General features: G+C 38.6%; 1 protein-coding gene and 1 long non-coding RNA gene across 8 annotated transcripts in view; both read left to right on the top strand.

Annotated features, from left to right (window-relative positions):
- Positions 1 to 7,340, top strand: part of clcn3 (Cl-/H+ antiporter 3) — a 50,315-nt gene extending 42,975 nt beyond the window's left edge. For 5 of the 7 annotated variants that reach the window (XM_039658628.2, XM_039658631.2, XM_039658629.2 and 2 more), the window contains one exon: positions 4,979 to 7,340. In XM_039658628.2, coding sequence (XP_039514562.2) covers positions 4,979 to 5,143 — 165 coding nt within the window. In that variant the 3' untranslated portion in view covers positions 5,144 to 7,340. Of the gene's footprint in view, positions 1 to 2,701; positions 2,752 to 4,978 lie in introns of all 7 variants that reach the window. The other 2 variants (XM_039658632.2, XM_089131149.1) reach the window with 2 other exon arrangements.
- Positions 7,341 to 7,777: 437 nt separating this feature from the next.
- LOC148998528 (uncharacterized) lies at positions 7,778 to 19,590 on the top strand. The gene is made up of 3 exons (XR_016168532.1): positions 7,778 to 8,820; positions 9,030 to 11,381; positions 17,165 to 19,590. It is a non-coding gene; the product is annotated as an uncharacterized LOC148998528 (long non-coding RNA).
- The last annotated feature ends 1,461 nt before the right edge of the window (positions 19,591 to 21,051 follow it).

Genomic DNA, 21,051 nt, shown 5'->3' with positions numbered 1-21,051 from the left:
CTTTCACTGATGTCTGCCAGAGGAGTTTTTACACCACCCATCTCATTTCGAAACTAAAAGCACAAATTTATTGTGCGACACAACTTGAACTGCAATCCTCTCTGTGTGGTCGAACTGTCCTACACGCGGGGTCCAAAATTAACTAAATTGAGCTCCTCGCTGATGTCACTTAGACTTAAAAAAAAAATCAACAGCTTATCGAAGTCAAAGTAAAGCCTGTGTTTATGTGGAATAGGATATTCAACCATTTTCCTTTACAATGGGACTTGAATTTTTTCCATAAATACTTGGTGTTGCGTAACAGAACGGAGGTTTTGGTAAAGATTACCAAGAGCCTTTGCTCCAATTAACTTTCTCCGTAACAGAGTTAAATAGGGTCGCCATTCATTTCATGTTAATGTCATTCATTATGTTTTTAAACAACGTTGACCTTAGTGAAGTTAGTATATGGCCTCGTTTACATTGCTTGGATCAAGTCAAGTCAACCAATTAACACTTGCACATATCTGATACAATGTAATATAATATATGAATCGGATACGTGCGTCTGCGTCTGCCATGTAAGCGGTACAATGGTACAATAGAGAGCCTAAGCCCCTCCCCTCCGCTTCCAGCTCACGGGACCTTATTTCGGAAAAAATATGTATGGTACTCAAAGGCGAGAGACGATATATGTTTTTATTACGTCTGAACTGTGCCCTGAATTACACGTATGAGGTTTGTCAATTTAAAAGATAATTCTGAAAGTCAAGAAAGTCGCAGTTTGTCATAAAACAGAAGAGTAACATTTAGTTTTATTAGAAAATCGCTCAATGAACTACATTAACTCTGCTTGCTCGTGTGTGCAGTCTGGCACAAAACACTCGCATGACGGCGTAATGTTACTATTATAACGCAAGACCATAGAAACAATGACAGACATTAGCATCAGTAGACTTTGCTAGCTTCAGTAGAGTTTGCTAGCTTTAGTAGAATTTGCTAGCTTTAGTAGAGTTTGCTAGCTTTAGTGGAGTTAGCTAGCTTCAGTAGAGTTAGCTAGCTAGCTTCAGTAGAGCTAGCTTGCTTCAGTAGAGTTAGCTAGCTAGCTTCAGTAGAGTTAGCTTGCTTCAGTCATTAGCTTGCTTCAGTCGAGTTAGCTAGCTTCAGTAGAGTTAGCTAGCTAGCTTCAGTAGAGTTAGCCTGCTTCAGTCGAGTTAGCCAGCTTCAGTCGAGTTAGCCTGCTTCAGTCGAGTTAGCCTGCTTCAGTCGAGTTAGCCTGCTTCAGTCGAGTTAGCCAGCTTCAGTCGAGTTAGCTAGCTTGCTTCCGTAGAGTTAGCTAGCCTGCTTCAGTCGAGTTAGCCAGCTTCAGTCGAGTTAGCCAGCTTCAGTCGAGTTAGCTAGCTTGCTTCAGTAGAGTTAGTTAGCTTCAGTCGAGTTAGCTTTCTTCAGTCGAGTTAGCCTGCTTCAGTCGAGTTAGCCTGCTTCAGTCGAGTTAGCTAGCTTGCTTCAGTAGAGTTAGCTAGCTTGCTTCAGTCGAGTTAGCCTGCTTCAGTCGAGTTAGCTAGCTTGCTTCAGTAGAGTTAGCTAGCTCGTTTCAGTAGCGTTAGCTAGCTTGCTTCAGTAGAGTTAGTTAGCTTGCTTCAGTCGAGTTAGCCTGCTTCAGTCGAGTTAGCCAGCTTCAGTCGAGTTCGCTAGCTTGCTTCAGTAGAGTTAGCCTGCTTCAGTCGAGTTAGCTAGCTTGCTTCAGTAGAGTTAGCTAGCTCGTTTCAGTAGCGTTAGCTAGCTTGCTTCAGTAGAGTTAGTTAGCTTGCTTCAGTCGAGTTAGCCTGCTTCAGTCGAGTTAGCCAGCTTCAGTCGAGTTCGCTAGCTTGCTTCAGTCGAGTTAGCCTGCTTCAGTCGACTTAGCCAGCTTCAGTAGAGCTAGCTCGCTTCAGTAGAGTTAGCTAGCTCGCTTCAGTAGAGTTAGCTAGCTTGCTTCAGTAGAGTTAGTTAGCTTCAGTAGAGTTAGCTTCATTGATTGATTGATTTTATATTTTAATTATTTTTGAAATCTAAAGTTTTTACAAACAATAACTTGGTTTCCCAGGTTACACCTGACGGCTTATTTTGCAAACGGAAATTTTACAGTCCACTCATAACGGCTAACTAGATGTTTGTTTTGATACAATAAATTGTAAACGAATACATTGCCTGTTGCTATGGTTACTCACAGCTGATGTAGCCGGCGCATTTATTAATTTCGTACGGTAAACTGTTCATAGATACCCTGCAGCCAATCAGAATCGAGTATTCACCCAGACCATGTTATGAATGCAGATATCAGATATGGGTCGCTTTTTCCACAAAAAAATAAGGATCTCGTCTACAAATCGGAAACGGGCATCAAGATTAAAGATCCATTAAATTTTGGACCCTCGCTTCCCGGACGTTCCTCCTCTGCAGAGTCAGACATCATGCCTCTTGTAAAACTTGCTTTCACTCAGATTGTTGCTCCTGTCCTCGGCCATCCCAGCAGGCAAGAGTAGTCTGTCACATTAGCCGTGGTGTCTTAGAAACGCACCTCCCCTTTCAGTTCTGCATTGTGCACGTGTACTCACTGAGCACATCTAATACACATGCCGTGATGTCCTTCATCTAAATTTGATTTGTGTTTGTTTTCCTTTTTTTGCTTAATGCTAAATTCCTCCCGGGGGTCGCCTGGTCTGCGTCCGCCGGGCTACAGATCGATGACATCTGACCCCTCGCGCAGCTCCGCCCCGACACGATTGGCGAGTAACTGTCGTGTGCAGCGGACTATTTTCTCATTCACCAGATCATTTATTATCTATTCATCTTTGTAGTCACAGTAGCTGTCACTAGGATGCTGTGTTATTACCATGTGACTCCAGAACGGTAGCAGTTCCTGTAGTATGTAGTCAGCAGTACCTGTCCCCTAAACCTCAATCTCAATCACACCCTGTCCTCTTTCAGTTGTCTGGTTTCCACTTTCTTCCTGTCCGCAGACATCTCACAAGCATTTCACAAAGGTTTGACAATCGTTTCACGAGCGTTTCATGCCTCTAGTTTGGATGGATTCTCGCATTTCCGGCTCTCGTCAAAATTGTCACACCTTTCATCTGTGATGCAATCTGTCATCAAGCTTAACTCCCTTTTTCGAAAGCAAAATCAAGAGCGTATTTAAGTTCATCAAGAGAAATTATTGTTTGGGTACGGAAAACCAAAACGGTGTTGGAGGTAAAGCGTTACAAATAATGTTACGTAATCACAATATGACTCGCATCCTGTTACTTCTAAAAGTATTACCGGTACGTTACTTTTTTTAAATTGACGCTAAATTCCCTTGTTATTCTTATACACTTTTAAACTAATAAACATTAGCAGTGGAAAGGTAACAATGTGGTGTAGTTAATTGTTTTTTTTTTAATAATGTTTACATTTTAGTAATTCGTCTTACTACTTCGAGTAACGTAACGCCTACTGTAATGTCTGGTGAGCGCCTATATTTCCAAAGAGAAATTAGTGTTTGTTTACCTTATTCATTTATGAAAACGAAGTGTTAACAAATAACGTTACATAATCACAGTTAGTTAGTTACCCAAAATATTGTTACTTTTTTAATTGACTTAACAATGTCCAAGTTACATTTACACCACTAAATATACAAACGCAGTGGAAAAGTAACAATGTAAATATTGTTTTTTAAATACTTTTTAGTAATGTTTTTAATACTTCGAGTGACGTAACACCTACAGTAATGCAGTAATGTCGCTTTTTCCGAGCGCCTTTCTCAAAAGTTAAATCCGTGTTTGTTTACTTGTTCATTTAGAAAAACATTAGAAATAACATGTAACATAATCACATTGTTTTAAAAGTAACAGGCTGTTAATTACACAAAATATTGCGTTTTTTTTTTAAATTTACACTATAATGTCCAAGCTACTTTTTACTTGGTCCGTCAAACGATTAATCGCGATTAATCGCATCCAAAATAAAAGTTTGTATACATAATATGTGGTTGCACTGTGCATAATTATTTTATATATATATATATATATATATATATATATATACACACAGATGCATGTATATTTAAGAAAAAAAAATATTATTTATATTTATATATAATATAAATTATATATAAATCTATATACAGTACATGAAAAAAATTCTTAAATATATACAAGCATGTGTGTGTATTTTTATATATATATATATAAATAAAATAATTATACACAGTGCACCCACATATATTATGTAAACACAAACTTTTATTTTGGATGCGATTAATCGCGATTAATCGTTTGACGGCACTACTTTTTTCATGCAGAATTACTGAATATAAGTACCGAAAGTGTTCTTGTAATGAATCGGGTTTTTAATAAAGTTTTGATACACAACAGTTACACAACACTGTCTTTGCTGCAAATGAGTGATCTAACACCACAAAACTGATTTCATTTACTAATATTATGAGTATTATTATGCATAACGTTAAGCAACACACAACTAGAAGTGTCATATTGTGATGCTACTCTTCAAGTGACGTTCCCCAACACTGTGAACTAATGAAGCGCACGATATCCGTGCATCCTTTAAATATGCTCTTGAATTTGTAACTTTCTTGTTCACCAAGGCCAGAGTGTGTGGATGGGATGGAGGCGTTCACTCACTCGGTTTCACTACACTTGCTTCTCGCTGTTGTAGGTGCTGTCGGCTCATAGAAATAACGTAGCGTTTCCCGCCCTAAATAACACGGCGTCGTCTTCCACACTCTCTGCCCTTCTTCAAACAGAGAGAGACTGTCAGCCGTCTGTTGCCAAGACCGAGGGTTGGAGTCATCACAAATTAGAGCAAAGATTTGATTCGCCAATTCAAGCCATTGTACCAAAATTCTCATCGGGTCCTTCCTGCGAAACTTGGCAACAGAAAAAGATGTCGGCTCTCTCTCCGCACTGGTCACGAATGCACATGGTAAATTTCTCTGTCTCTCTTTTTGTAGGCGCCTCCTTGGTGTTATTACAAAAAAAGATATCCTCCGTCACATGGCCCAGATGGCAAACCAAGATCCCGAGTCCATAATGTTCAACTAGCGTCCTCCTCTCCCCGAAACGAGGAAGATGAGAGTGAAGAGGAGGTCCGTTTACTGGACAATCCATCCCTCTGACCACACGCCCCTAAACACACTAAACACTCGGCCGGATGGGACCCGAACCTGGCCACATCCTCTGGCTACTTGCACAAGACTTTCGATGAATCTGCTTGGGAAAAGCTCAAGCCTCGGAGGAACTTTCTTTAAACTCTCACGCGCGCATGCAAAAAAAAAAAAAACATCGCGGTTACTTCCGCCGTCGGATCCTGCTTATTTGACGTCTTCGCCTCCAGCCTGAGAAAACATGTCCTAATGAGGTGAAAGGTCAAGATGAACCGCTTGCAATGCGAGGAGGGACCTTCACCTTCACCCAAACACCCCAAAATGGACTCTATAGCATTGTTTACCTGTTGTGTGCGCGCGCGTGTGTGTGTGTGTGAGAGATCCAGGAAAGAAATCGTGTTCGAACGCACAACAACATTCCAGCCAGGATCTGATTCAGACGGGTTCAGCGTCCCGGAGGTGTGGATGCGTCGCCAACGCAAGTGGTTTTTATGAGTATTCAATATTGCGAGATGATCAAACGTAGGTTACGCGCTACCTAGCGAAAGGACGTTGGAGGAGAACAGGGTGAAACTCGTCTTCATCCTCGACACTACGACGGGCAGTCTAAAGTGCAATGGGACTGTAGTCAGCGAGCCGACCAACGTCTTCATGAAGATTTGGGCTACTGGGAATGAAAAACCAAGACTTTTATTTTACAGCTGCTATCCTGGCTACTATATTTAAATGTTTCGCAACTAACTCTAATAGTTTGAAAATTAAAAAATGTGACTTGACCAACTGTTTTTTAAGTTTGCAAACAAGCATTAATGTTCAAATCGGTAAATGTTGGCTCTGTATGTTCCTATTTCATTATTGTGATTATAATGGTCTCTACTGCTGTTCATACTTTCATAACTAATCAAATGTTGAAATTAAACCATAAAATCACACATTTTATATGTACGCATTTGACGGCCAAGAAAAGGCGAAATTATAAATCTCGGAAAGAAGTGCCCAGGTCGTATTTCTATGAAAGCTTGTTTCTGTTCTGAATAAAACATAAAAAGGTATTTCTGACGACTTATCTCTCAAATCCGCCCTTTTTTTCTCGTAATTCTGACTTTTTTTCTCACAATTGTGTTATAAAGTCACTTTTTTCGAGGGGGGAAAAACGTTTTTTTCCTCAGAATTGTAAGTTTATAGAGATAAGTTGTAATTACCTTTTTATTATTTTTTATTCTGTGATGAAAACAAGCCTCCATATACCCCCCCCCCCCCCCATTTTTATGCAAAAAAAAGCGTTTTGCATAAAAACAATGAAGCCTGTTTTGAGACCTTTAACATTTTGTATTTTGACCAATTTTCATAACAGTAAAGCATATTTTACCCGCATTTTCTCCTCACTGTAGTGCAAGAAAGTCTCGTTCTTATCATTGAAATTAAAATAACCATCTTAATTTATGCTTAAATTGTGTAAATAAATTAATAGTGTCTCTAATGCGCCAAATTGTCAATGTCAAAATGCATATGACACAAGTGGTCCAAAAAGCAGGCTTCATTATGCTACACATTTTTTTTTCATTACAATTAATGAAATATTGGGAATATAAAACATGTAAATACAGGCTGTTTCTAAACCAACTGGAATGTTTTTGGAGATGCCAAAGCCTACACGGTTTCTTATCGACACTGGTAAAGCGATGATGAAGAGATGTGACTGTTCGGATAACTGCTGTTGGCTCCTCCAGTTTGTTTTTGTTTTTCAGGAAACACACGGCGCAGTTTTGCGCAGATTTGACTCTTGTGGTCGCCATCGCTGTGCCCCGTTCTCTGTCGAACTGCATATTCTAACCTACCATTTGCACTACATCTTTTTTCCTGAAATCAAATTTTTAAATTGCATATTAGCATGTCATTTTTCCAAAACAAGGCCAAAGTGTTGTCTTGTTACAGATTTGGTGAAGTTATGTCCTTTTGCTTTGTTCCCATGGTGACCCTTCCCCTCTGATTGATGTGATAGGTGTGGGCGGGGCCTCTGTGTTCTCATTAACCCTTGATGTTCCTCTGTTAATCAATGAAGAAAATAAGTTGTTATATATTGATCTCATTTTTTTATTTATACTAGTGCTAGAGTTGTACAATATGGAGAATTTTACGTATGATTGGTGATTTGATTGTACATTAAACGACAAATATGTAAAGATTAAATTGTTTTAAATGAAGTGTAGATCCTGTGTTTGCACTGCATTGCTTTCCCAGACGGCGTATGGCGATGACGGACCTGCATCATAGTTAAACGTATGTAATCCAGTCAGGGAGTATGAAATCCATCATCTTCAACTTCATTCAATGAGGTGTCACGAGAAGTTAAATTTGCGTTTGTAATGTTTTACATAACCTATTTGACTAAAGACTTTGCTTAGATGCAAATGGGGAGTGTTTCGGAAACATGTTTGAAAAGTTTTGTTTGGTGATGATGATAATGATGACGGTGGCAAAGAAAGGGAAAAAATTTATAATTACAACTATTTATACCATGGTCTGTCGGAGTACTCGATTCTGATTGTCTGGTAGGTGTGCAAAACCGTTTAGTTAGTGCAAATCAGTCGAATAACCGTGATATTAATGCGCTGTTTTCGAGCTTTCAGAAACGTTCACGGACACAAACTTCTTATCACTCCCCATTGACTTAACTATAAAATAGCTTCGTTGCTGAATCTCAATATATTTCTCTCAGCAATAACCAATGAGAGGGTTACGTCGCCATTTTGAAATTCGTTATTAGAGAGAGACGATGGACAGAATCAGGTATGCATCTCTCTCTCTCAATTCAATTAAATCCCCCCCCCTCTCTCTCTCTCTCTCTCTCTCTCTCTCTCTCTCTCTCTCTCTCTCTCTCTCTCTCTCTCTCTCTCTTATTCTGCTATAATTCATGCATTAAAATAAATGTAATCTTACGCACTACTTTACAGGATGCTAGCTCAAGCCTGACGAAAATAACCGTTAATTTTACATTTCCGGTCCAATATTGCGCTGCAAAACATCAATAACAGCTTAAAGTTGTCAGTGCTGGCAAATTAAACGATTTTATAATGCACTTCACGGAGGCTACGTGCAAGTTTGGGGCAACTGTATGGTCTGTAACCTGCATGAAAGTAACATTAAGGCGAATTTTGCGCATATTGTAATCTTTAAAGTTCTCATAATCCACGAATAATGCAGTTGCACAGCAGCGAGAGGTTGTACTCAGTGGGACACATGTATGGTTTCTCCTGTGGTTGCACAGGTCATTAGCAGCAGCGCCAGACTTTCCTGCCCGAGGACACACTGACTCGATTCACACGCACACACATGAAACGGTACCATGAGAGAGAACTGCATAAAGGTTCAGAAGGGGGAAAACACTGTGTGGTGTGTCACAAAAACATTTTTTTAGGTTTTTAACTGGTTTCTGTTCCCTTTGAGTACCGTTTACGTAAAGATGAGCAGCTCATTTTAATTCTCAGCACAGAATGGATATTATGGACATCTCGGACTCTCATCTTGAATATGAATGAACAAATACATTTATCTGTTTGACTACTTTGTCAAATATTGAATAGTAAACTTTCACCTTTTAATGGTTTATGTATGTTTACTTGCATGTGTTCTCTGTTTTCCAGGAAATGCACATTTATAAATTCTCGTAAAGCAGAGAGGGTGTGAAAGTAAGTGAAATGCACATTCACATCTATTTTTGAACTAAATTGCAATTCATGAAATGAAAGTAAACTATAGGCAGTCATAATTTATAATAATCAGCTTTCATTTGAATGATCGTATAAAACAAAACATCTCTCTGATGTATGTTTTATAATGCATCTGTGGTTATCAACTGATAATTTTCTTGGGGTTTTGTGTGTGTGTGTGTGTACAGAGTTGACTAAGTTTGAAGCTTGTGTCATTTTCCATTGTGTACAAAGGGACCTTTCCTGTGTGTGTTTGTCCCTGTTCCCAGAGGAAAGTCTCTTCTCTTTCACTCGTCTCACATTTAAAGGCCTTCATTTGAATGGTTTCTGAAGAGCTTTCAGACTCTTTTCATCTGCAAATGTTTTGCTCTCTGGACATGTAAATGGTTCATCGCAGCGGAACTGCAGATGGAAATGTAACCACATGCAACCATGCTGTCTTTCTAAACCAGGATTTATTTAACCCTTCAAGGTTAAAAAGTTTAAAATCAGTTTCAAAGATCCAGTCCTAATTAAAAGAAAACAAGTTGACAAAAAAAAAAGAATCTTATTGCTAATTTGTTTTTGTTTTTATATGCAATTTTTGAAGGCTGTTGATTTTTCAGGACACCACAGGGTCACAATGTGGAGAAAAATGTACAAAACTATCACAAAAAAATTGGGAAGTTGTTAGACTCTGGGTGAGTAAAGTCTGTAACTCTTGCCTTCACTAATACCATTTAAATGAGCTGACATCAGGATGTGTTTAGACGTGGCCCTTTTTTACATGCTAATGGTTAGTGAAATCTTTACCACATTTAGATAGAGGCCATGCGTTAGCATTTAACATGTGTTAGCATGTGCTTGCTCAGTCATTCAGTTTGAGAAGCTCCAGGAGAAATGGTTTTTGCTCATGCTATCCAGACAAACCGGGACTCGTGGCTTTTGGTGCCAGTGTTTGGTTTGGTTATTTAGAGACGCTCTTTCCACTCTTGAAGGCAAGTGAGTGGTTTCTCTCCAGTATGAACTTGTGTGTAATAAAGAGGCTTTTTTTTCTAGAAATCTCCAATCTAGGTTCACATGTGACATTAAAAAGTCAATTTCATGGGGAAACACTTTCGTTACACAATCCAGAATCGAATCTCGTTGGAAACGTTTACTTTAGCAGACTAACAATGTTGTTATTTAAAATTTGGTTACAAATGTGTTTGATTGATATATTTGATATATTTAAATGATCGTGCCTGCGTGAAGCCTGTCTAAACTTGTTAACCGTACGTTCAGTTTAAGTAGTGTAAAAACATATCATAATTTTGTTATCCTGAGATTTCGTGTTTTTTATGTTTATATAAGATTTCATAAATATATATGATCCTTTCAGATTTGTGTGATAATATTTCTGTTGTCCACTGATCCCAACTGACGGATGTGGATTTTTTTCAAGTTTTTGTCTGTCAGTTTGATACTGAAGGTATACACAAACATATAATCCTCTTAGGTCTGATGGTTTTTGATTGACACCAAATGTAAGTAATGTTACTATTTACTTTATAATATAGAATTATTTTGAGTAATTAAAAATGGATTAAGTTAAATACGACTCGGGACAGACGACGGGACTGTCACTTGCGCTGCATCGTCACGAAAGTTTGTCGTTCGCACAGATTTTTAAGCCTTGCCAATTATCAAGCGCGAGAAGATGCAAAAGAAAACTCAAATCAGCACAATTCCAAATTGTGGTGATAAATAAATACGTCTTGAGTTAAATAAATACGTCTTAAGTTAAGCTAAATAGTTGTGGGTCTGTAATAAAATGTGTATCAGTATATTGGATCCATGCAGCTCTTAAAGTGACAGCAGCCTAATATTGCCTATAGCCTATAACAACAAAGAAACAAATCACTCACTGCTAATGACTGAATAACTTTTATAACTTTAATAATGATTCATACTTACATTTACGAGTCATTAAATCATGTTTAATTTGGACTTGAGGTGGTGACCATAGACCTCCATTATATGACTGACCTAAAAATATCAAAATTGAAAATACTGCGGAAACAAAGACACCTACATCTTGGATGTCCTTGAGGTAGGATAAAACATACCAAAAATTAATTTCAAAGTGAACTATCCCTTTAAGGAGGGGGTAATCATTTGGCAGTGAGTGCACCCAGCACCCAAACCACACACACACACACACACACAGTCCTCGAGCATTTCTCACGAGCCAGGCCTCAGACCAAAACCCTTACCATGCTGAAAAGTATGGTTTCTCTTCATATGCACGTGTTCATTGCGCTATTCAAAACTTTGCCACACTGAGATCATTTACAGGGGACCTATTATGCAAAATTCACTTTTATAAGGTGTTTGAACACTGATGTAACAACCTGCTTATACTGGTAAAAATCCTCCCACTCCTTTTTTTATAATCCCCATAAATCAGAAGCAGTGTCTGAAAATATGCTGTTCCAGATTTCCCCCGACAAATGTGATTCCAGCATGAAGAGTCCCGTGACTGGTGACGATGTCCCCTGTTGACCCAGATCCTGCTCTGGGTGAGTCTTGTGCTTATATTCCCGCTATAGGACCCACTGATAACATGTCTGCGCAACATTAACATTACAAATCTTCTGTTATTGGATGTACCATTGAACAAAAGAGTCTCCATAGACTTCTGGCATCTGAGCCACTCAGTTTCATTTATGAAAGGACGTGTGCCGAAGAAAATAGGTAAAGTCTAAGACAGCTTCATCATGCACAACATCAGGAAGATCAGGCCTTTCCTAACTGAGCATGATAAAGACTAGACTTCCATCATGTGCTACTAAACCTCTACAAATGATCCAGGGCCCGTATCTTAACCTAAAAACCTTTTCCTTGCCAGGAGTTTTGGCTTAGAAGTGATTCCAGAACATTTTCAGTGAACTCTGAGCAAGGAATGGATGGAAAATCCTATCTTAGTGAGGAGGTGTGGTTGACCCCGTTGCTAGGTATGAGTCATCATTTCAAAAGCCATGATTGGTTGATCCTACAGGTTTGATGAAAATGAACTTTTGGTGATAATGAGCAAAGGATGTACCCTCAAATCAATAAACATAATTATACACTCTAATCTTATGCAGACTGTATTTGTAAATAAAATTACACATTCAAGAAAATATCTGGAAAATGAATAGTAAGCTGTAGGGGTTAGAATCTATGTGAAAACTTAAGCTCATTACACCCTGTTCAAATAATGATTCGTGTCTTATTTGCTCATATTAATATCCTAGCTGGTATATTTTGTACTTTCATATGGACCCCATTGAAAACAAGATGGCCTATCTCAAGGGGCTGTCCTTAAAGGACAACTCCGGCGCAAAATGAACCTTTGGTCTAATTACACATTGTTATCTAGTCAACCGTTATCTGAGATTTGTTTTCATGATTGCCGAATGTAAATAGTTTTATCTCTAAAAACAGTTTAGCCTATAACACTAGTATAATGCTAGTAGATAGGGCATAGAGTAATGACAAATAAAAATTGCTTGTTATTACCACTAACAAGGCTCAAAATAGCCCCACACTAACACGACAGCATAACAAGGGTCCCTACATTCAAACCGAAGCATTGAGAACTTTGTCAGTGTCCATACAGTTTAATAAGAAGATATTTTATACACACAGTCAACTTCGCGAATACAGGAAGAAGCCATCTTTGAAAAATAGTCTCTACCAGTCGATCTACGAACTTTGATCCAAGTGATGAGATGTGAATAAGGTGATAAGGTGAGCGTGAACAGTAGGATACATGTACATATTGAAGACAAGTAAACGGTTTGTGTTTGTGTTTCTTCTGGAAACAACGGATCATATGAGATTCTGCACAGTTCAGCGCACTTGGATCGGCGCTCGTTGATCGACTGGTAGAGACTATTTTTCTAAGATGGCTTCTTCCTGTATTCGTGAAGTTGACTGTGTGTATAAAATATCTTCTTATTAAACTTTATGGACACTGACAAAGTTCTCAATGCTTCGGTTTTTTAATGTAGGGACCCTTATTATGCTGCCGTGTTACTGTGGGGCTATTTTGAGTCTTGTTAGTGGTAATAAACTGTTAAACTAATAAACTAAACTGTTTTTAGAGATAAAACTATTTACATTCGGCAATCATGAAAACAAATCTCTGATAACGGTTGACTAGGTAACAATGTGTAATTAGACCAAAGGTTCATTTTGCGCCCGAGTTGTCCTTTAATGAAGTAGAAATTGCAACGTTACAACTCAGTGTGGTCTTAACGAGGGTAACACGGCTCAGCTTTTATCAATGTCTGTGATTGCTGGCTGGTCTATTTATAAAGGCTTGTTAACAAATATCCTACAAACACAGAAAATGGAGAAAAAAAGGAAAAAAAGACATTTTGTGCAGCTGCTTAGGGGAACTCCCAAGCCACTGAAGCTCTTAAGCCCCGTTCACACCGCCAGCGATTTTGTCGCTGTGTGTCGCTAGGCTCTGTACTGTGATGTCGCTTGTGGGCGTTCGTAGTGCTGTCGCTCTTGTGTTATTGGTAGACTGCACGTCTGGCCATATCTATACAAAAGACCATCACAAGTGATATATAATTTTAATTTGACTGGGAATAAATGACTTTTAAGGCTAAAAAGAAACCATATGCTGTTGGGAGAGTGTTTTTATATCTCCACAGCTCTGTGGATTAAATCATTTACTAGATCAACGATTCAATCAATGAACAAATTAAACTCACTCATACTGTCACAAATTATAAAAACGTCATTCGAATTTGACAAATAATCAATTCTCTTGTCCCTAATAGTCAATGTAATGCAGGGGAAATTGTAAAATGAACTGCAGCAGTGCTAACGTGCATCATATAATTACAACACTCGAACTATAACGTTAAATGTATGAATTAAACTCACTGTCGACAGTTTCTTTTATTATCCATGTATGTGGTTACAGTCAAATCATATAAAACAGTGAAATCGTCCTCAAACTCTTTCTTTCTGTCTTGCCTGCACTGCACTCGAGACGGTGACGTGAGCTGAGCTCCACTGAAAGTCTTCTTTCCTATTGGTTGTTGCTCGCGAAAATCGCTTCTCATTTGCATAAAGTTGAAAATTCTTAACTTTTGTCGCTTGTCTCTTGTCGCTTGACACGCCCACATTCTGTCGCCAACGGTCACTGTCTCTCGTGTCGCCGGATGTCGCCAGCGCTCCATTGAAATGAATGGGATCTTGTCGCTTTGTCGCTGCGTGTCGCTGGCGTGTGAAGCTTTAGCAGATCTCGCCTTAGGAGCCCTTTTAAGCGCTAGGAATCTTGAGGAATAGCTTTTATATTAACCGGGATTTTCGTGTCACTTTTAGGGGAAATTCTAAGAAAATGTCATGACTCTGAGAACTTTCTCAGAATTTGGCCGCTAGGAGCCACTTTTTGTACAAAAATTCTTTAGGGATACGGGCCCAGAACGCTGCAGCTCGTGTGGTCTTCAACGAGCCGAAGAGTCTCGCTACTCCGAGCAATGTCTGAAGTTTGTATTTTGAGCACTTCTTGCGTTGTTTTTGCCTCTTCACGATGACTCGCTTGGTTTAGTCCTCAGTTGTAAGTCACTTTGGATAATAAAGAGGTATAAATAAAGATAAAATAATAAAGATAAAAAAGACGTATATGTTTTTTTGCTTATCATCCCAGATAGCAAACTGACATTGAAACAACGTTGCTCTGACTGTTTTTGCTCATCGAATTAACGTTGAACCAACGTCAAGCCCCGTTCACACCGCCAGCGACACGCAGCGACAAAGCGACAAGATCCCATTCATTTCAATGGAGCGCTGGCGACATCCGGCGACACGAGAGACAGTGACCGTTGGCGACAGAATGTGGGCGTGTCAAGCGACAAGAAGCGACAAAAGTTGAGAATTTTCAACTTTATGCAAATGAGAAGCGATTTTCGCGAGCGACAACCAATAGGAAAGAAGACTTTCAGTGGAGCTCAGCTCACGTCACCGTCTCGAGTGCAGGGCAGGCAAGACAGAAAGAAAGAGTTTGAGGACGATTTCACTGTTTTATATGATTTGACTGTAACCACATACATGGATAATAAAAGAAACTGTCGACAGTGAGTTTAATTCATACATTTAACGTTATAGTTCGAGTGTTGTAATTATATGATGCACGTTAGCACTGCTGCAGTTCATTTTACAATTTCCCCTGCATTACATTGACTATTAGGGACAAGAAAATTGATTATTTGTCAAATTCGAATGACGTTTTTATAATTTGTGACAGTATGAGTGAGTTTAATTTGTTCATTGATTGAATCGTTGATCTAGTAAATGATTTAATCCACTGAACACAGCTGTGGAGATATAAAAACACTCTCCCAACAGCATATGGTTTCTTTTTAGCCTTAAAAGTAATTTATTCCCAGTCAAATTAAAATTATATATCACTTGTGATGGTCTTTTGTATAGATATGGCCAGACGTGCAGTCTACCAATAACACAAGAGCGACAGCACTACGAACGCCCACAAGCGACATCACAGTACAGAGCCTAGCGACACACAGCGACAAAATCGCTGGCGGTGTGAACGGGGCTTCAGACGTGCCATTCTTTCAAAACTAACGGAAAATCAACTAGAAATCAACGTTAGGAAAGCAAACCAATTTACTTTATAAATCCATTCCCCCCTGCAAAAATGTACACAACTGTGTTAAGCAAGAGGGGGGTATGAGCAGTACACCAGCATGCCATATGGCCGATGTATTACCACATCAAAAATTACTTTCTATGCTATCCTAATCTATCTATTCATCTCTGTGTGCCTATCTATCAGTGGCGGTTCTACTTTGAATTACACCCAGGGCGAGACTAGGGTTGGGTATCGTTTGAATTTGAACGATTCTGATTCCGATTCCGATTCCTTGTTTCGATTCCGGTTCCTAACGATTCTCGATTCGGATTCTTTTAAGAGGCAGGGTCAAAAAAGTTTAGCTAACCTTGCGAACCAACGGCCTTTCTGAAAGAAATAATCCTTTCTGAAGGAAATACTCCTTCTGTAAAAATTGCATTTTGCCAAGATTTCGTTATTTTTAGAAAAGTGAAGCCACACTTTGGATCGCCAACGTAAGGTACTCATGTTCGACTCGCGTGGTTATGCCAACACTTCCGGTAGACGCTTCTTCGTTGGTGTTGTTCAGCTGTTTCTTCTTCCGCTCGGCGGACTGTGAATATCGAAACTAGGAATCGAAATTTTTACTTTTGAACGATTCCGGGAAAAACGAAAAGTTAGTCTCGGTTCCAATCGATACTCGATTCTCGATACCCAACCCTAGGCGAGACCCCCTTCGAGCGTCACCCACACACACTACCCAGATAGCAAACTGACATTGAATCAACGTGGAAATATGACATCGAAACAATATTGATCTGACATTGTTTTGCTCATCGAATTAACGTTGAACCAACGTCAGACGCGTCATTCTTTCAAAACTAACGGAAAATCAACTTGAAATCAACGCGTTGTTTCAACGTTATGAAAGCAAACCAATTTTTGATGTTCATTTAGCTTTGAAGAATGCCGCGTCTGACGTTGGTTCAACGTTAATTCGATGAGCAAAATCAACGTTGTTTCAATGTCATGAGAGACGTCGTTTCCACGTTGATTCAATGTCAGTTTGTTATCTGGGTATGCATATTATAAAAACTATGCATATTATAGGCTACTGTAAAAACTCATAATTAAAGTTGATTTTAGTTTATCATTATGAAAATTATTAGATAATATAGTGACCAAAATGATCACATACACAGAATCTTGTTCAAAAAGCTAATCAGGAGATCCCCTTGACACCTTCTCAGCAAACAGGGCGCCATTGCCAATAATTGAATCAAAATGGTAAAAAATAGAAAAACTTCGCGGCACAGTCAGAGGATTTTTTTTAACTGCTCGTGCCGCCCCCCATGTGACATGAAGAAATGCCGCCCCGGGCGACTGCCCGGTTCGCCCGTGCCTAGAACCGCTACTGCTATCTATCTCTACCTTTCTGTCATATCCATTCATCTGTGCTTGATAAACTATATTGCCCTCAAAACTTTTAGGATAGGCTTGCTCAAGCCAAATTAAAGTTTTTATTTAGAGTTTATATTCTTCATAAACAATTAAGTCTCTTAGGTACTACAGACAAAGCCAATAACACTCAAGTGCATCTTGTCTAACATTTTCCTATATAATATGTTTAAAATGTATAAAAAAGAAATTCCTTGTATGAGTCTGTACAGATAATGCCATTCTTCAAAATGATTCAATATTGTTTGTTCTGTATTTTATCTAAATTAGGTGTTGTGAACTGGAGTGCAAGAGTTCCAGGTGCCCTCGTTGACTGTGCTTGCACTACTGAAATACACAAGGACTGCCCACCTAGGTGTGTAGGTGATGGCAGAAGGGGAGTCCTACGTGCATTTTCTTCCGTGAAGGAGGTTGAGGGCTAGTTTTTTCAATGATGGAGGGGAATTTCAGGCTGATTAGATTGTGTGAGAGTGTACGTGTGTGTACATGATGTGTGTGTGTTTGTGTCTGCATGTATTTGTGTGTAGGTGATTATCTGAATATCTCTTTACACAATTTTTCAAACTTGTTTTGAAATAAAAGTTATCACTGGTATGAGTTTGGTTTTTTTTAGTTTGCATGCATAATATGGTTTGCAGAGATTGACAATGTACTGTATGTAGTTATTTTAACTTCAAACTTTATTGGCATAAATGTTTTATAATAACCTATATAATGCACATATAACTATTACAGAGGAATGCTTAAAATAAGAAATATATTTAGGTGCCATTAATGTTTACAGTTATTTTGTTATTTACATGGTGAAGTGCAACAGAATGTGAAAAACTACAAAGATATTACACAATACTCTGTAATTCCTTATACGCTGAACTTGGATCAGGCATAGTTAAAACTATGGATATGTGCTCTACTCCTTTTTGCTGCTTTCATTATTACTTTAGAGATTTTTAATACTTAATCATTTTATTAAAAGTATTATTTCAAATTTTTCCTTTATTTTTCCAGGTAAAATGTTTGAGAACCACTTCTCATTTACAAACATGACCTGGCCAAGAGGCAACAGGAAAAAATAAGAACATAATGTACAGCTGTACATAGTCAAACACATAACACTTAGAACAAGCAGCTAAATAAAAATAAAAAAGACAACAAAGAGGAAAAAGAAAACGAATAGAGTGCTTAAATAAGTGTGTAAATATGGTTCATGATTGTCAGCAGGAACAAGAGTCAACTATGTAATTTTCGAGGTTTTGCTTAAAGGTGGAGATTGGGATCAGAGATGTAAGTTTCAGGGTATTTTGTAGTATGTTCCAGTCGTGTACTGATGCAAAGCGGAAGGCATTATGTCCAAAGGTAGTAGAAGTAGGGGGGATACTAAATTTAATCAAGTTACTTGATCTTGTGTGATAGGTGTTATGAGCGGCATGAAGTAGGGATGACAAATAGAGAGGTGCCTTGCCCAGAATTGTTAACTCAAATACGATGCATGTGCTTTCAGCGTGGTGTATATATATTGTGACGAACATGATGTTCTCAGTCACATGATGTTCTAAGTCACATGATTCACTGAGTCACATGATGTGTGGAGCACATGGCTTAAAAGAGTTGGAAGATGGCAGTTTAAAAAGACCTTGTGCAGTGGAAAGATGTGGGAAGTTAATCCCTACAAAAACCCTGTGAGGTAAAAGGAACATTTTGTTGATTTGCCTTGGGATTTATGGTTCTTTTGGATGTTCAAAGATACTACCAATGGTTCAAACAACAATGGAGGACTGATCATTTCGCTAACTGACTGACTGGACAAACCAACCAAGTATTGTTTTTTCTTTTCTCTTTTCTCATATTCTTATGTTGGATTTGCCAGTTGAGACTTTTTGGCATGAGACTTTGTGACTGTGGTTTTTCAACTGCACAACTGCTGGCCTGAATGGACTCTGAAAGGTCTAAGTGCATGTACAAAAAAAACTATGCTGAATTGAGAACTTGGTCAAGAGCTGTTAATGTGAACTGTGAAACCCTTAATGAGTTGAAAGCAAAATAATCTGACTTTGAATGAGCTGATCTGATTTTGTTTAAATACTTGTCCTGGTAAATGAACTAAATGAAACCCAGACTTGGGAATTGAGTATTTGAGTTGTTGGGATATTTTTCTTATAAATTGAAGAACTTTTGGTTTCTGATTTTGTTTGTTTGTTTTTTTTTCCATTTGTGAAACATTATTGTTTTTTCCTCACTGAATGTTATCTTGCGCAACAAAAACTAATAACAGTTTATATGAATTTAGCCTATTGCTGTTTGTTGTTAATTCTTCATCCACAAATTAAGGGTTCTACTTTATTTGTTTTTTAAATGTCTGAATCCTTTGTAAGGTTGACTGACTAAACAAAATATAGTAGGTTTGAAAAACCTGCTTGGCACCCCAGTCAATTAGGTCAATCCGTTACAATATATATAGCACAAAAAAATTATATATCACCTATATGTATATATATATATATATATATATATATATATATATATATATATATATATATATACATGCATACATACATACAGAGAGAGAGAGCGAGGCTTCTTCATGAACCACAGGGATTTGTAATGGGCTACAATGCAAATTCTCTCTTGAAGACAGTAAATAGAGACTGTGTTTTTTAAACATTTACGTTTGTGGATGAAAAATGTACCCAAGATAATTAAAGTGTTTAAAATCATTTCTTAGTTTTTGTCTTTCATTATAACTCCTAATGTAATGTTATATCTAGTGAAACTGGAGAGAGACTGGAGATAAGGCTCAAGCCAATGATACGTGATGTCACACCAGAATGTGTTGCTGTAAGAGCAGGAGAAAAACAAATGATCCGTGGTCTCTATGTTCTAATCACAGAATATACAGTTAGCTCTAAATTAAATCTACGTGAGAGGTTTGAGCGCGATTTAGCGCGTGACGTCATTGCTGTGTCACTAACCAATGAGAAGCGTTTTGGGCGGGACTGCACATGCAGCCCCGCCCTAGTGCGGTCCCGCCTCGATCGACGTCATCACTTTGTCACTAACCAATGAGAATTGTTATGGGCGGGGCTGCACGTGTAGCCCCGCCCCAGGTGTAGCCCCACCCCGATCTGCAGGCTGCAGCCAGGTGTATTTGCCTGAGTCTGCGCGTCAGGGACGGAAGTGCAAAAATATCGCCAAAAACGGGCTTCAATCTCGACGTGATAGTATGTCCCAAAGCTTGCCAACTCTTTTGCTACACACTCAAAAGTATGTACTTTTTCTTCACAAAAAGAGTACATACTTTTAGGGCGTCGTATAAGTAAGCAAAATGGGACGCAGAGTCAATCCCAAAGACTCCCATGTTAAAATCCCCAACTTTACATTCCCACATGAGCACAGGTGATCATGCTGATCGATAAGTTGAATAAAGTTAACCACAACAACAACTACATAAATTTAAAACGACTTCTTTTCCGCTGACTTTATCATGATGACATGAACAAGAAAATAAACAATCACCACAAATATCGTTTGAAGAAGAGGAAAGCTGGAGAAACAAGTCAATTGACATGCACAGCTTCACTACTTCCTGAATTTCAGCCAGCTCCTTGTTTCCTGTCTGCTATTATTGGACAAATTGATTAATTCAGGTGTGCTTGACCTCAGTAGTCACGGCAACAATAATCAGACACACCTGAATTAATCAATTTTGCCCAATAATGGCAGACAGGAAACAAGGAGCTGGCTGAAGTTCAGGAAGTAGTGCCGCTGTGCATAAAGCCCATTCCGGATGAATTTAGTATCACGTTTTGCCCTCAGTTTATTGACTTGTTTTCTATATCATTTGGTAATTCACTTGAGACAACACATAATCGCCGTTGTGATTCAAAATAAGTCATTTACATCAGGGTTCGAATTACAAAGTGGCTTTCGGGGGAGCCCTATTTTCCGATCCTCCCTGACTGACTTAAGCTTTTTGGTGCATGTTCGGGCATTTGAATAGTGTGATGCAAAACAGGTTCGTTGTGTGTGGGTGATGGAAGGAGACACAGGGTCGGCAAATGCTGGAACTCGTGCACTTTTATTTACAAGGCTCTTTTACTGCGCCTTGTCGCGCTCAAATAACATTAACTAAAAATATCAAAAAGGCAACAGAAACAGAT

This window comes from Pimephales promelas, chromosome 1 (assembly GCF_988280905.1).
Source record: "Pimephales promelas chromosome 1, fPimPro1.hap1.1, whole genome shotgun sequence".
In the NCBI taxonomy this organism is placed as follows: Eukaryota; Metazoa; Chordata; class Actinopteri; order Cypriniformes; family Leuciscidae; genus Pimephales; species Pimephales promelas.
The sequence above is the reverse complement of the archived record's forward strand: the minus strand, read 5'-3'. Positions and strand labels throughout refer to the sequence as shown.